Source organism: Sceloporus occidentalis, unplaced genomic scaffold, assembly GCF_023333645.1.
Source record: "Sceloporus occidentalis isolate IW3139 unplaced genomic scaffold, rSceOcc1.0.p SCAF_4, whole genome shotgun sequence".
NCBI lineage: Eukaryota > Metazoa > Chordata > Lepidosauria > Squamata > Phrynosomatidae > Sceloporus > Sceloporus occidentalis.
In genome coordinates this window covers 20,767,620-20,780,612 of record NW_028316984.1, presented here as the reverse complement: position 1 = coordinate 20,780,612, position 12,993 = coordinate 20,767,620, and the positions used below count along the sequence as shown (strand labels likewise).

The 12,993-nt window shown below is 39.8% G+C and overlaps 1 protein-coding gene across 1 annotated transcript in view; it reads left to right on the top strand.

Moving 5' to 3' along the window:
- LOC149313575 (neurobeachin-like protein 1) overlaps positions 1 to 11,629 on the top strand; it is a 120,287-nt gene extending 108,658 nt beyond the window's left edge. The window contains exons 48-54 of the mRNA XM_089519364.1: positions 810 to 982; positions 3,175 to 3,269; positions 4,246 to 4,362; positions 5,542 to 5,703; positions 6,907 to 7,055; positions 7,792 to 7,927; positions 9,787 to 11,629. Of these exons, the coding sequence (XP_089375490.1) occupies positions 810 to 982; positions 3,175 to 3,269; positions 4,246 to 4,362; positions 5,542 to 5,703; positions 6,907 to 7,055; positions 7,792 to 7,927; positions 9,787 to 9,888 (934 nt within the window). The 3' untranslated portion in view covers positions 9,889 to 11,629. The remainder of the gene's footprint in view (positions 1 to 809; positions 983 to 3,174; positions 3,270 to 4,245; positions 4,363 to 5,541; positions 5,704 to 6,906; positions 7,056 to 7,791; positions 7,928 to 9,786) is intronic.
- The last annotated feature ends 1,364 nt before the right edge of the window (positions 11,630 to 12,993 follow it).

Here is a 12,993-nt window from a genome sequence, read left to right as displayed (position 1 = left end):
ACACTGGCTTTATTTAGGCACCAAATAGAAACACAGCTCTTCACTAAAGCCTTTGGGTCCTTGCCCCAAATATTTATAGACATGGTTTGAAATCATTTTAATCTTTTCAATGTGTTTTTTACTTGCTACCTTATTTAAAAGGGTTTTATTAAGTCTCTTTAAATGATTTTTATTGTGTGAAATTATTTTAATCTGTTGATATTGAGTTTACGTGTACACTGCCTTGAGATCTCATGATACGGGGTGGGGCAGAAATATTTTAATAAAATAAATAATGCTGAATAATATAGGCCTGTTTCAAAGAGTTGTTGTCAAGATAATCTGCATAAGGATCTGTGAATGTGTGGAGCCCTCCGGAAGTTGTTGAATGACAATTCCCATCAGCCCTAGCCAACATTGTCAGTGGGGAAAAATTCTGAGAATTGCTGTTCAACAATATCTGGAGGGTCACATGTTTCTGGTTTAAATTTAGGCTCTGATCTTGTATACGATCAGAATGAATCATGTAGCCATTCATATGTTGTTGTAGTGCAACTCTCAGCATTTCTTACTATTGGCTTTGCAAGGTCAGGCTGCAGGGCTGCGGTTAAACAATATCTGGAGGCTGCATGCTTCCCATCCGATTTAAATATACATGCTAATTACTGTTCTTATTTGTACATAATTTAATTGTCTCTGGTACATCGGTAGATGCATTCAGTATACTCTATTTCCATGTATTCTTCAGTGTTGTTGCTTGACCTGAGGAGTGTCAGTAAAAGTTCTACATTTTAACAAATGCAGATCTTAACATAAGCCATTGTTTGTAGGACACAGCGATGTGTGAGCGGCCCTTTTGCCCCAGGATTGGAGATCACACCCAAGTTGTTTGTGGTGTCCCATGATGCAAAGCTGCTTTTCAGTGGAGGGCACTGGGATAATAGTATCCGAGTGACCTCACTTACCAAGGGGAAGTTGATGGCACAACATATTAGGCATATGGGTAAGTCATTTTGCATAAAGGGAACCAATGTCCTTCATGTGTGCTTTTATCTGTATTTGTTTTAATCTTTATTAACCACTTGGAGTCCCAGTTTTTTGGAGAAAGCAGAATATAAATGAGATATAAGCTGCTGCTATAACAACAACAACAGTAGCAGCAGTATGTGGCTTTGGTTAGCTAGCAAGAGTAGTACAAAAAGCATAAATGGCAAAAGAAGGTGCTCACTGAATGGGTATTTTCTGATGCAGAGAATTAAAACTGCCTTTGCCTTTTTGCGGTGCAGGGCCGTTTTGCCTTCTCTGCTAATTCTTCTCATTCTAGTTGATGATTCAGAGCAAAGATCACCAGTGAATGGATTGTGTGGGTGTGCTCTCTCTGGCCTGTCAAAAAACAGAAGCCCCTTATGTTGTCAAATGTGTAAAACACAAAGAAAGTTGTCTAATAATGTGATACAGTGTCAATGTTTCTGGTTGTTCCTCCTAAGCTAAGGATAAGACATCTGTGACTTAAAAATCATAAATAAGTCATTTTAGTGCCATCCATCACATTTGCATACTACTACTACTACTACTATTTCCTCCACCACCACCACCACCACAAGAGCCATGATGGATTATCCATCCCCTTTATTCCTAGGAACTGAAGATGAAATGTATGGTCCTTCCCTTATTTTATCCTCACTGCATACCTGGTGGATTTGTTAGACTGAGGCTAAGTAGCTGCTCTTAATCATCTAGTGAATGTAGATTTGAAGGTGGGTCTCCCAAGTTCTAGTATGAAGGTGGGTCTCCCAAGTTCAAGTTCTTGGGCTGGAAAATCTCTGGCCTTCCATGAATTGTTGGACTTAGATCTCCATTAACCACACCCAACATAACTAGTGGTCAAGAAAGATGAGAATGGTACTACATTACCACAGGTTTCCCATCCTTGAAGGTGGGTCTCCCAAGTTCTAGTATGAAGGTGGGTCTCCCAAGTTCAAGTTCTTGGGCTGGAAAATCTCTGGCCTTCCATGAATTGTTGGACTTAGATCTCCATTAACCACACCCAACATAACTAGTGGTCAAGGAAGATGAGAATGGTACTACATTACCACAGGTTTCCCATCCTTGCTCCAAGCATTGTTCCATGCTATCTGTCTGGTTCAGTGGCCTCTCCAAAAGGCAAGCGAGATGCTTCTAGAAAGTCTACAAACAGGGCATGAAGGCAATAGAGCAGTGGTTTAGTGGTAAATTTTGAAGGACCAGTGCTCATCAGGAGCCCTGGTGGCGCAGTAGTTAAATGCTGCAGCCACAACATCCTAGAGAAGGGCTCCAAGATCCAGTCTTGCATCCTTTCACAGGTCAGTAAAACGACTACCCAACTTGTTGCGGGCAATTGGCTAAACCGCTTAGGGAGTGCTAGTTCACTGATAAGCAGTATAGAAATATACTTGCTATTGCTATTGCTCATCAAGGCACTCCCATAGCTACCCCACATCACAAGGAAAGTAAAAAAAAAAAAAAATGCAGGCAGGCTTCCAACTTTAGGAGGAGCAGTCCTTCTGTAAAATTATCTGAATTGCCCAATTGGTGCCAAAGTCACCCTAAAATGCTTTTCATTATGACAGTGATGGCTCACAACTATGTATCCGTATGAATGTACATATACACACACATTCTCTCTCTCTCTCTCTTTCTCTTTGTGTGTGTTGTTTGGGCAAAAGCTGTTTTTTTCTTCCTTTACTGTGAGGATTTCAGCTCATTTGAGAAGCAATAGGGATGTCTGATGGAGTTGCTGATGGTGTCACTGTTCCTGCTAATTAAAACATTTTGGCATTTCAACCCTGTTAGCTGCGGTTCACCCCATTTGTTCCCCAGCAACTGCGATTCAGAGGCATGCTGTGTCTGAAAATGAAGGCTGCGTTACGTATCACCACAAATAATGATGTGCTCAGACCATTTGGAACATCTCCGTCCATGGGAATATATGAGAGTGAAATTAATTAAATTAATGCACATAAAAGCGTTTGCTGAAGAGAATACTTTTTAACTTGGTGGCAGCATTGTCATGTTGCTTTGTTAATTTTGAACTGTGGTTCTGTTTTGTAAAAATTACCACACATCCCATCTCTTGAAATAAGATGTTGAAAAACTCAGTAATAAGGATACCTGAACTCTAATTGCTTTCTCTCCTCTGCCCCCACCGCCCCTCAGATATTGTGACATGCCTAGCTATGGACTTCTGCGGAATCCATTTAATTTCTGGCTCAAGGGACACCACTTGCATGATATGGCAGATAGTTCAACAGGTAAGTTAACCTTTACAAAGCCCATGCAAGCAAGCTGCTGTGGATTGGAAATGCTGCAAGGCACTATTTTTGATAGTTTAAGCTACAAGGAGATGAGTGAGCTTCAGATGAAATTATTTAAAAGGCAGTTCATGTTTTTTGAGTGTTCATGTGTTTTCTGAATTGTGGAGAAATATAAGCAGCGTAAAGAAGCGAGTTGTGTCTCAGAACACTTGGAGTTATGCAGTGGACTCCTGCCAGAGAGCTATGTAGGTAACACGTTAAGTAGGCGCTACTGGGTGAAAGCTTTTCTTAAAGTGCCACAAGAATTGCTTTGTATATTGATTGGACATAATTCCTTGGAGCTTTCTGCTGCACGTTTGGAGATGAAGTCTCTTTTTCACACTTTGGCACTTCCTATAAGGAATATACATAAGATGGATGTGACAAATTGGATCCACAGCCATAAACTGCAAAGGTCTAAAGACACAGTTATTGGAGAAAGGAATCAGTTACAAGTAACTCACTTTTATAAATGGTTCCTTCTTAAGCTGCTATCCCATTCTACATTTGGGATCCTGTGTCCCCACCACCCACCCAACTACTTAAGGCCATTTATTCCAGCTGGATATGCCTCCAGTTTAAGAGCTCAGGTGGCAGTTGAGAGAGTATTAGAAAAACACTGCTGGATAGAAAAGCTTTATGGGGGGAAATGAACCACCTTTTCTATTCTATTCTCCCTATTTACATGGTGATGTAAAACCATGCCCTAAGTGCATTTTAGAATTTGGATCTTGCTACTTTGCTGGCAAGCTTTGGGCAACAACACCTGCCATAGAAATAAGACTGCAGTACTTTATGCTGTTAAAACAAAATATTATGTTGTAGTAATTTTTACGAAATAGTGACCTGAGTGTTTGGCTTGAAGCAGACACATGTATGTTTATTTAATTATTCTGCGTTTTTATTAATAGTTATTTTTAATGTTTGTTAACAGGGAGGAGTGCCTATAGGTTTGGCCCCTAAACCTTTGCAGATTCTCTACGGACATACCAGTGAAGTCTTTTGTGTTGGTATCAGTACAGAACTGGACATGGCGGTTTCAGGAGCCAAGGTCAGTTTATATAACATTTCCCCAATGGGCTTATATGCCCAGTGTGCCTATTCATTTTGCTTTTTAATTGGCTAAGATCACTTGATTCATTCTTGACCTTCCCTTTATGACTGTGAGTACGTCCCATACTGTACATTTGTGTGTCCTATGCACGCTTCTCCAAAAGTAAGTCCCACTGAACATAGTGAACACGCTAATTTCCAAGTAAGCAGTCTTATGAGTTTACAAAGAAAGTGGGACCAGGGAAGAGGGCAGGGTCAAATTGTGTTTTTTTTGCCCCTGATATATAGTGTTGTATGTTATAGGTCCAAAATATGACAACTTTGGAGTGGAGTCATGGGGATATTTTCCTTCTCTTTTTTATATTTAATTATAAAATTATTATTCCAGCCTTCTTTCTTTGTTTTGTTTTTTTAAAGAAAAGACCAACAATAAAATTTGTAGAATGTTTTTGAAAGCTACAGTATATTTGTACCATGAGAAATAGGTAGGGATGTGTGATGATGATGATGATGATGATAATAATAATAATAATAATAATAATAATTTGTTTTATTTATATACCGCTATTCCAAAGATCATAGCAGTGAACAGCAACTAAGCTAATTAGCAAGTAAGCTAATTTGCCCCCAACAGTCTGGGTACTCATTTTAGCGACCTCGGAAGGATGCAAGCCTGAGTCGAGCTTGGGCCCTTTTGCTGGTCTTGAACTCGCAACCTTGTGGTATTGAGTGAATAGCTGCAGTACAGGCATTTAACCACTGCGCCACCAGGGCTCCTATATTGATGTTGTTTAAAGGAACAGCAGCAAACCCTACTTATCATAAAACAATATTACAAATACTATCTTTAAAAAGCTATAGTTTCCCTCCTAAAACATTATAGCCTGAGACCCCATGAGCAAAGGCGTCCCACACTTTGAAGCTGCAGTTTAGGCTGCCTTGCTCCATGTCAGAACATAATCTGTTAGAGCAGACCTTGCTTGTGTATCTTTTGTTGGCTTGCTTTTGCTTAACAGAGCGACTTTCATCCCCATGATGTTCTTAGATGTTTTTATAATATCACTTCTCATATGATTGCATTGTGAAATACAATTTCATATATGTTCCGTACATTTGCTAGAATTAAACAGTTCAAAACAGTTGGGGTCAGGGCTTTTCTTTTCTTTATTTTCGATAGGATGGAACTGTGATTGTTCACACTATTCGGAAAGGTCAGTACATGAGGACTCTGAGACCACCTTGTGAGAGTTCCCTCTTGCTCACTGTTCCAAATCTGGCTGTATCTTGGGAAGGATACATAGTCGTTCACACAAGCCTAGAAGGAAAGACATCTCTCAAGGTACAGTATTAAGTCAGCCAAATCTCACAAAGGGCTATAATCATGTGTTCTAACTTGTTTTTCCTGGGGTAGGATGAGAGATTGAAGTCTTCAGAAATAAGACTGCCTGTGACCATTGAATGTTCTTAGTCCCATTCTTTCCTACCCCTCTCCCTGCAGACCTTGCCTTGTCCTTCACCCTTTCCAAAGAATTTTGGATGCATGCCTGCAATGTACAGAAGTTAGCACAAACTGGCGCGTGTTGGTGCATTGTGATATGATTAGGTTGCAGTCCAAAGGAAGGTGAACTGCTAGATTGCTGGCCTGATCGATCCCAAGAATTCAGGTCAACCTTCCCTCTCCAACACCTTAGACCTGGCTCACAGCCCTCAGCTGTAAAAACTCTCCACATGCTGTAGTCTAGGGCTTTGATTTCACATTTGCGTATCTTCCTTCTCCCTACTTCCTCACTGGAAATCATAAGGCCATTCTGATGGGCCATAATTCCCAGCAGCCTGAGCCAGCACAGCCAACAGTGAGGAATACCTGGAAAGTTCTCTCCTTTGGTTAGACTATGTGTGATGAGCTACTTACATTGCTGCTTCAGCATTTACATACAGCAGGAGTGGGAACTGTTCAGTCACTGGGACTTTATTTCCTTCTAGGGGGCAGAAGATGTCAGGGGCTGGGGCATCCCTTTCTGACACCCACTGTTGTCCGAAAGCTCCCCTCCTTTTGCCATCAGATTCTAGCTCAGTGTTACAAAAAGGCAGCCTGTTCTGTTAGAGTGAGCTGAAGAAAAACTAGCAAGGATGAGACTGGAGAGGGGAGGTGGATGGGTCTTGCAAAAGATTTGGCAAGCCAGAGGGAACTTTCTTGCTTTCTGGTAAGCCCATGGCCAAAGGTTCTTCACCATACACCCTACTCAGAATGATCTGCCTGCCTCCAAAAAGAGGTGAAAGATTCCTGTAGAGCAGAAATACTTTACACAGGTGTCCATTCATACTCTCTGTTCTATGTATGATGGAGGGGATCACAAAACACCCCCACTGCTTCCACTGAGGTGTGGAGAGGATATTTTTCTTTCTCATATGTTGAAATTGCATAGAGACAACAGATAAGATTTAATATTGCCATAAGAGGATCAGCTACCTCTGTTTGCTCTGTGAAAATGCCATAGCCACCCTTCCCTCTGTAGACATGTTTTATCTTTCATCTAAACAGGACAAGAATTCACTCCACCTCTATTCTGTGAATGGAAAATATTTGGGCTCTGAGAGCCTGAAGGAGGAAGTGTCAGATCTCTGTGTGACTGGAGAATATATTGTAATGGGGAGTGTGCAAGGATTCCTGTCCATAAGAGACCTATACAGGTAACAGAAAAGCTTGAAAATAGTATTTCTTCATAGCATCCTTGCCTTGGGGTCTGGGATTATCCAGTGATCAGTGGCTCTAGATTTATAGTCCTGAGACACCAGGCAACGTTTACACAGAAACATCTGTCAGATGGTCTGATATCTCAGAAAGAACCAGTCAGAGTCTCAGGCAGAATACACAGTTTATGTTTAAAGCGATTAAAGTACTAAAATAGAAACATATGTAATTTATTTATTAGTTACATTTCTATGTTGCCTTTTCTTCAGTGAGCTCAAGATAGCCCTGTTGTGTGAGTGGGGACCCAACTTTAGAGCCAACCTGATCACATTTTTGTATGCTTTTAAATGGCTGTCAATTTGGTTGCTGTTTTAATTCTTCCTTTAGCATTATGACTTAGTTTACAATTGTATCTGTTTTTTTCTCAGCCATATTGTAAGCCACTTTACATGGCAATTGTGGGGAAAAGGAGGGCTACAAGCAAGATAGACAAATAACAACAATAGTGCCAATAAAACATTTTGTAACTGTACATTGAACAAAGCTGTTCCTCATTTTTTAAAACTTGAATTTGCATCTTAAAAATTATTCTTTCAGACATATATTACCTCTATGCCAGGCATTTGTTCAGTGTCACTGTTCTCCATATTTCTGACTTGTCTCCACAAAATACACATTCAGCACAGTTCTTCTGCCTGCTATAAAGTAATAGGATGTTTGGTTTCTTTGTTTCAGCTTGGGCCTTAGCGTCTCCCCCTTAGCCATGCGACTACCTATTCGCTGTCTCTCTGTTACCAAAGAGTTCAGTCATATTCTGGTGGGCCTCGAGGACGGCAAGTTGATTATCGTTGGTGTTGGAAAACCAGCCGAGGTAAAACCTACCCTCAAGAACTTGCTATACCGCACAGTGGGAAGCTCGCTTATTTCTGCTTTCCAGCTGAGCAAGCGATCGCCTCTTTGGCAGGGCAAACTTCAGAGCAATCCTGAGCTTCCCAAAGGGAAGAAATAATTCCCAATATATTCCTGTAGTTTCTTTTTAACAGAGCCCCCCTTACTAGAAGCAAAGAGCATAGAAGCGGAAAGTGTGGGGAAATTTCATGTGTGCCTGGACTAATGTACAGATCATGCTGGCTTAAGCTGGGTATGTTAATGGTACTTTCTGGTGCTTGCTTGCTTGAGTAACCAACTGAACTTCCTTATTGCTGTCTGTCCTAAAGCAATTTCGGTCTAAAAACTAACACATTGTCACTATTTACAGCTCATGACATTAGGCCTTGGGAAGAACACTGAATTAGACTCTTTGGGGCTACTTTTGGAATATTCTTTTGGTTTTTGTTTAATTGTTTTAGGTTTGATCTTTAAAAACGTAATTAAATATTGATTGCTGCTACACCTATGAAAAGGGCAAATGCTACTATAGGATTGGATGGTGAATAGAAAGTTGTTGGATGCATGGATCCACTGCACAGTGTTCACTAGGCCTGCACTTTAGCCCTACTGCACAAAAGGGTCTCACTGAAAGTTTTTCTTAGAACAACTGTGCCAAAGTCCTCCAGTGCCATTGAGGAAAGATGCAAATTTAGGCTTTCTGAACCAATGGAATTAACCAACATCTTCTGTGGGAAAACGTCTAATTTCACAGTGAAGCCTCAGAGAGTATATTCTTAACTCCAGCAAACCTCTGCACTGACTTCATCAGAAGAGGCCAGGAAGTAACGGAGAATTTTCTTGCGCTTTTTCCTGATGAGCACGTTAACACTTTTGCAGTTTGTTTCTGAAGTGTCACACTGGGGGAATTAGACAAGCACTTTTAAATTTCTGAACGTTTTTTTGCACTGATTGCCTCTGATCCAAAACCTAAATGGGCCCAAGCCATAGTTCTGAGAGAGTCAAAAGCCCCCAAGCACTGCACTGCTGTGTTGGTTAGCAATTACGTAATGACATTTTTGCCAAAAAGATTCTGTGTGCTGTTAAGATCTCAGAAAGTCATGTGCCTCTAACTGCACCAGCCTGACCGGGCCATTGTGGATGTAGGCAAAGTCTCTCATTTCTTATTTATTTATTTAATTTCATAATAGATTCTGTTATGCACAGATTATTTCACTTGAGATCAGTTTAAATGTGTGTATCTAATTGGCACCATGACAATTTTTCCTTTTCCTTTTCCCATTGCTATTGTGCAGAATCATATTTTGTTTTCCTCTCCAACCTTTGCCACCCCAAAACATTGTCAAATGCTTTGTTTTCTCTCTAAGCACTGTCCTGTGCATGTCTAAATATGTCCCATTGTGTTTAGCAAGATTTGTTTCCTATTACATTCACTTGCAACTGCAACCCTACATGGATATTAATGTTTAATATGGTGCCTTTTCCCTATTTGCATTATTAAACGTAATTCAAAAAGCACCAAAATAGCCTCAATTCCCCTTTCTTCAGAATGCAGAGCATTTTAAGAAATAGCACGCATAGTCTTTATAAAACCACTTGACAATGTGACTCGTAACAGTTATAACGTACAACAGAGACGTCCACATTGTTTTGCTTGTTGGTTTGCTCCAGAATTTTCCATGTGTTGAAACACTACCAGAATAAATTGCCTTTTTGTTTGTACATGTGCGGTGTATCTTGTGCTGTCTATGCTTTTCCAGAATCGTCTGAAGTTTTTATTTAATTTATCCCCTTTATCCGCTTCCCTCCTTCCTTTTTGTTTCTCTGAATTACTCTGAACAGATGCGCGCAGGCCAACTCTCTCGAAAATTATGGGGTTCAAGCAAACGGATCAGCCAGATTTCATCAGGAGAAACTGAATATAACACTCAAGATTCCATGTGATTTCTGATCCTGCCTTCTCTTGAAAGATTCCACAAATTTATTTAATCTTCTGATCATATTTCAATCACATCTCTGAACTTTCTCAGTTATGTTGGAGCAGCAGCACAATTTCCACAGGCAGATATGCAAATTGGCATAATAGTATATGTTGTTTTTGTAACTATACCAGAAGCAGAAGCAACAAGCTAATTCAGCACTAAATATACTGAGTGTGTGTTTGTGCATGCACAGGTACACAGATGTTAGAGGAAAGAGAAAAGATTTAATAGATGTTGGCATTCACTTGTCGCTGTAATAATCCTAGAAAAATATAATGGCTACCTGAAAATCAAGACAACTGAACTTTCTGGCCATTTGGCATGGAATGTGGCAAATATCTTTAGGTCAGCAATCACCATTGTAAAAGCAAGGCTTTGGTCATTTGTTGAGTTTCCTTGCTTGCTGACCTGAACATCAACATCACCAGAGAGCTACCATTCACTGTAACTTATAGATGATAAAGGCCATTGTCCAGTGTTCTTATTCACAAGAGCACAGATTAGGTATTTGCAGCTAGGTACTGTCCCCCTCCCCCTTGAATAACAGTTCTTACAAACACACTGCCTAAGCTGTCCTCATATGTGAATGTCTTTGGAGACAGGGGAAAGTTGCTGGTGTGTCCTCGCCACCCCCAAAGCAGCAGCAAAATTTCCAGTTTAACACCCAGATACTGACCTACATAGTCTTCATTTTAGCCAGCTCTTTCCAATTATTTGATATAAATAAATAAATTTAAAACTCTGTTTCTCACCCTTAACCCTTCTTAGTCTGACAAATCTGAATTGTGTATAATAGGCCTGCAGACATGCTACACTGAAAGGGTCAGGAATTTGAAGAAGTCAGTATATTATTTAGATCAGTGATCTTTAAGGGATTTTGGACTTCAGCTCCCATAATCCTAGACTATTGGCCAACATGGCTGAGACTTCTGGGAGCTGAAGTCCAAAATCTCTTAAAGGGCATAGTTTGGGGACCACTGATTTAGGTGAACATTTTTATTATTTGCTGCAAGCTGCATTACTATCATATTGTCTTTCTCCACTCAGAATGGTTTCTCAGGAAGAGTCTCTGTTGCACTGTTTTACTGTCACATGCTGGCTTGCTAATGCATGCGACTGAATGGCATGCATACCAGAAGTGGAGAGAGCTGCATGATGCTCTTCATATCATGCTATTGTGATTTATTTCCGCAAAACACAATTCAGCTCCCAGTTTAATGAAAACTTTTTTTGAGTATTAAATGCAGCATTAGAGAGAAAACAGATAAAATATCCTGAGGTAGATGAAACAGGTATTTACCCCTGAAAACTGGACTGAAGAAACTGAAGAATGATGGTGTGTGTGTGATCCATCTAAAGCCAGTCCATAATGAGAGATTGCCATAGAGGTTGGGGTTTTGTTTTCCTCTTGAGTCTGAGCTTGCATATGCAAAAGGTATGTGAGATGAGGGTGTGGGAAAAGGAGATTTCAGTGAATGGCCAAGTAATTCTTTTGCCTGGTAGATGTACTCTTTTGTACAGTGGTGTTTACTTATTGGAGGCTTTGGGACTAAATCCCATAATGCCTACCCAAAAGTATGATGGGTGCTGTAGTTAACTATGGTAGTTAGTGTGTCATGAGGAAGAAGGCTTCATACAAAGAGTCATAGTGCACTAACATGGACCCCCCACAGACAGGCCAAAATAAAGCTGCTTAAGGTCACTTTGGAGGTATGCTGTTTAAATGATGCATGCATCCTAAGAGTCCAGAAGCCATGCCAAAGCCATGATCCAGTCTTAAGGACTAGAGCACAGCTTTGGCACAGCTTCTGGACTCTTAGTACGCATGCATCATTGAAACAGCATATCTCCAAAGTGACCCGAAGCTGCTTTATTTTGCCCTGTCTGAATGGGGCCATAGTTTGATTTAAGGGTATATGAGATAGAGGGAACAATAAATAAGAGGAAGCAAAGCATTACATGCCTTTATAGTTATTTATTTTGGGTGTACATTTCACAACTGCCAGCCACATTTTTCTGTACAGTGGTAGTTCTAAGTGAAAACGTATCTGAGATCAATTGTAGGTCCTTATGTGATGGGATGGGGAATGACAACACTTTAGTAGTAGCATTTGAACAGGAGAATTCTGACCTCTGCAAAATGCTTTCTTTTTTAAAAAATGGTTGTTTGGTTGGGACTTCTTTTGTGTTTTTTACTTGTGAGAAGAGTATAGTTTTAAAAGCTGTTTCATATAGATCATTGGTAATTTATTATAGTGTACTATATTCCTATATGTCATTGCCCTGCTTTGACAATTTTATGAAGTATAAAGCACTACTTTTTGCAAATTTGCTTCAAGGCTAAAAAGTGGCTGAATAGTAGAAGAAACACAAAAAAAGCAGGAGGATTGTAATTAAATCTTTAGGCAGAGGTGTTTGGAAATTTTCTAGGTGTGTTGTACTACAGCTTTTATTAGCCACGCTGGCTGGTGTGGTGGGAGCTGTAGTTCACCAGGCTGAAGAAGACAGATTCTATAAAGCACACTTGTCTCTCTTCCTTTAGGACAAAATCACTGTTCTTATAGTACACAGAATACATACATTGAGGTTTCTACTTATCTAAAGGTTCAATCTTGAACTCACTTACAGTGGATATAAGCCCTATTGAAATAATGGCATGTACTTTAGATTATTGTACTGTAAGTGGTGTATCTCTTTTAAAAATCTTTCAGAAACCTAGTTTGAATGTGAAATGATTACGATTAGATTTTTTTGCCTGCTGTCTGTGAGGAAAAACTGAAATAAATTGTTATGTGCATCAGTTTTGCTAACAGCTCATTATAGAGGTCAGCTAAGACTTTAAGGGAGCAATAGAATTTTCACACAACACTGAATTTCAACATATAGATGTAGAAGCAACTCTAAAATGAAAACAGTATAATAACAATACCAAAGATAACCGGGAAGTGTTCAGACGGTTTATAAAGGTAGTTTATTATAATTTTAATACTTCAAGGAGTATAGATTGGTGTTGGATTATAGCTTGAATTAGGGTTTTTTTTAATGGTAATTTAATTAAAGGAGCTAT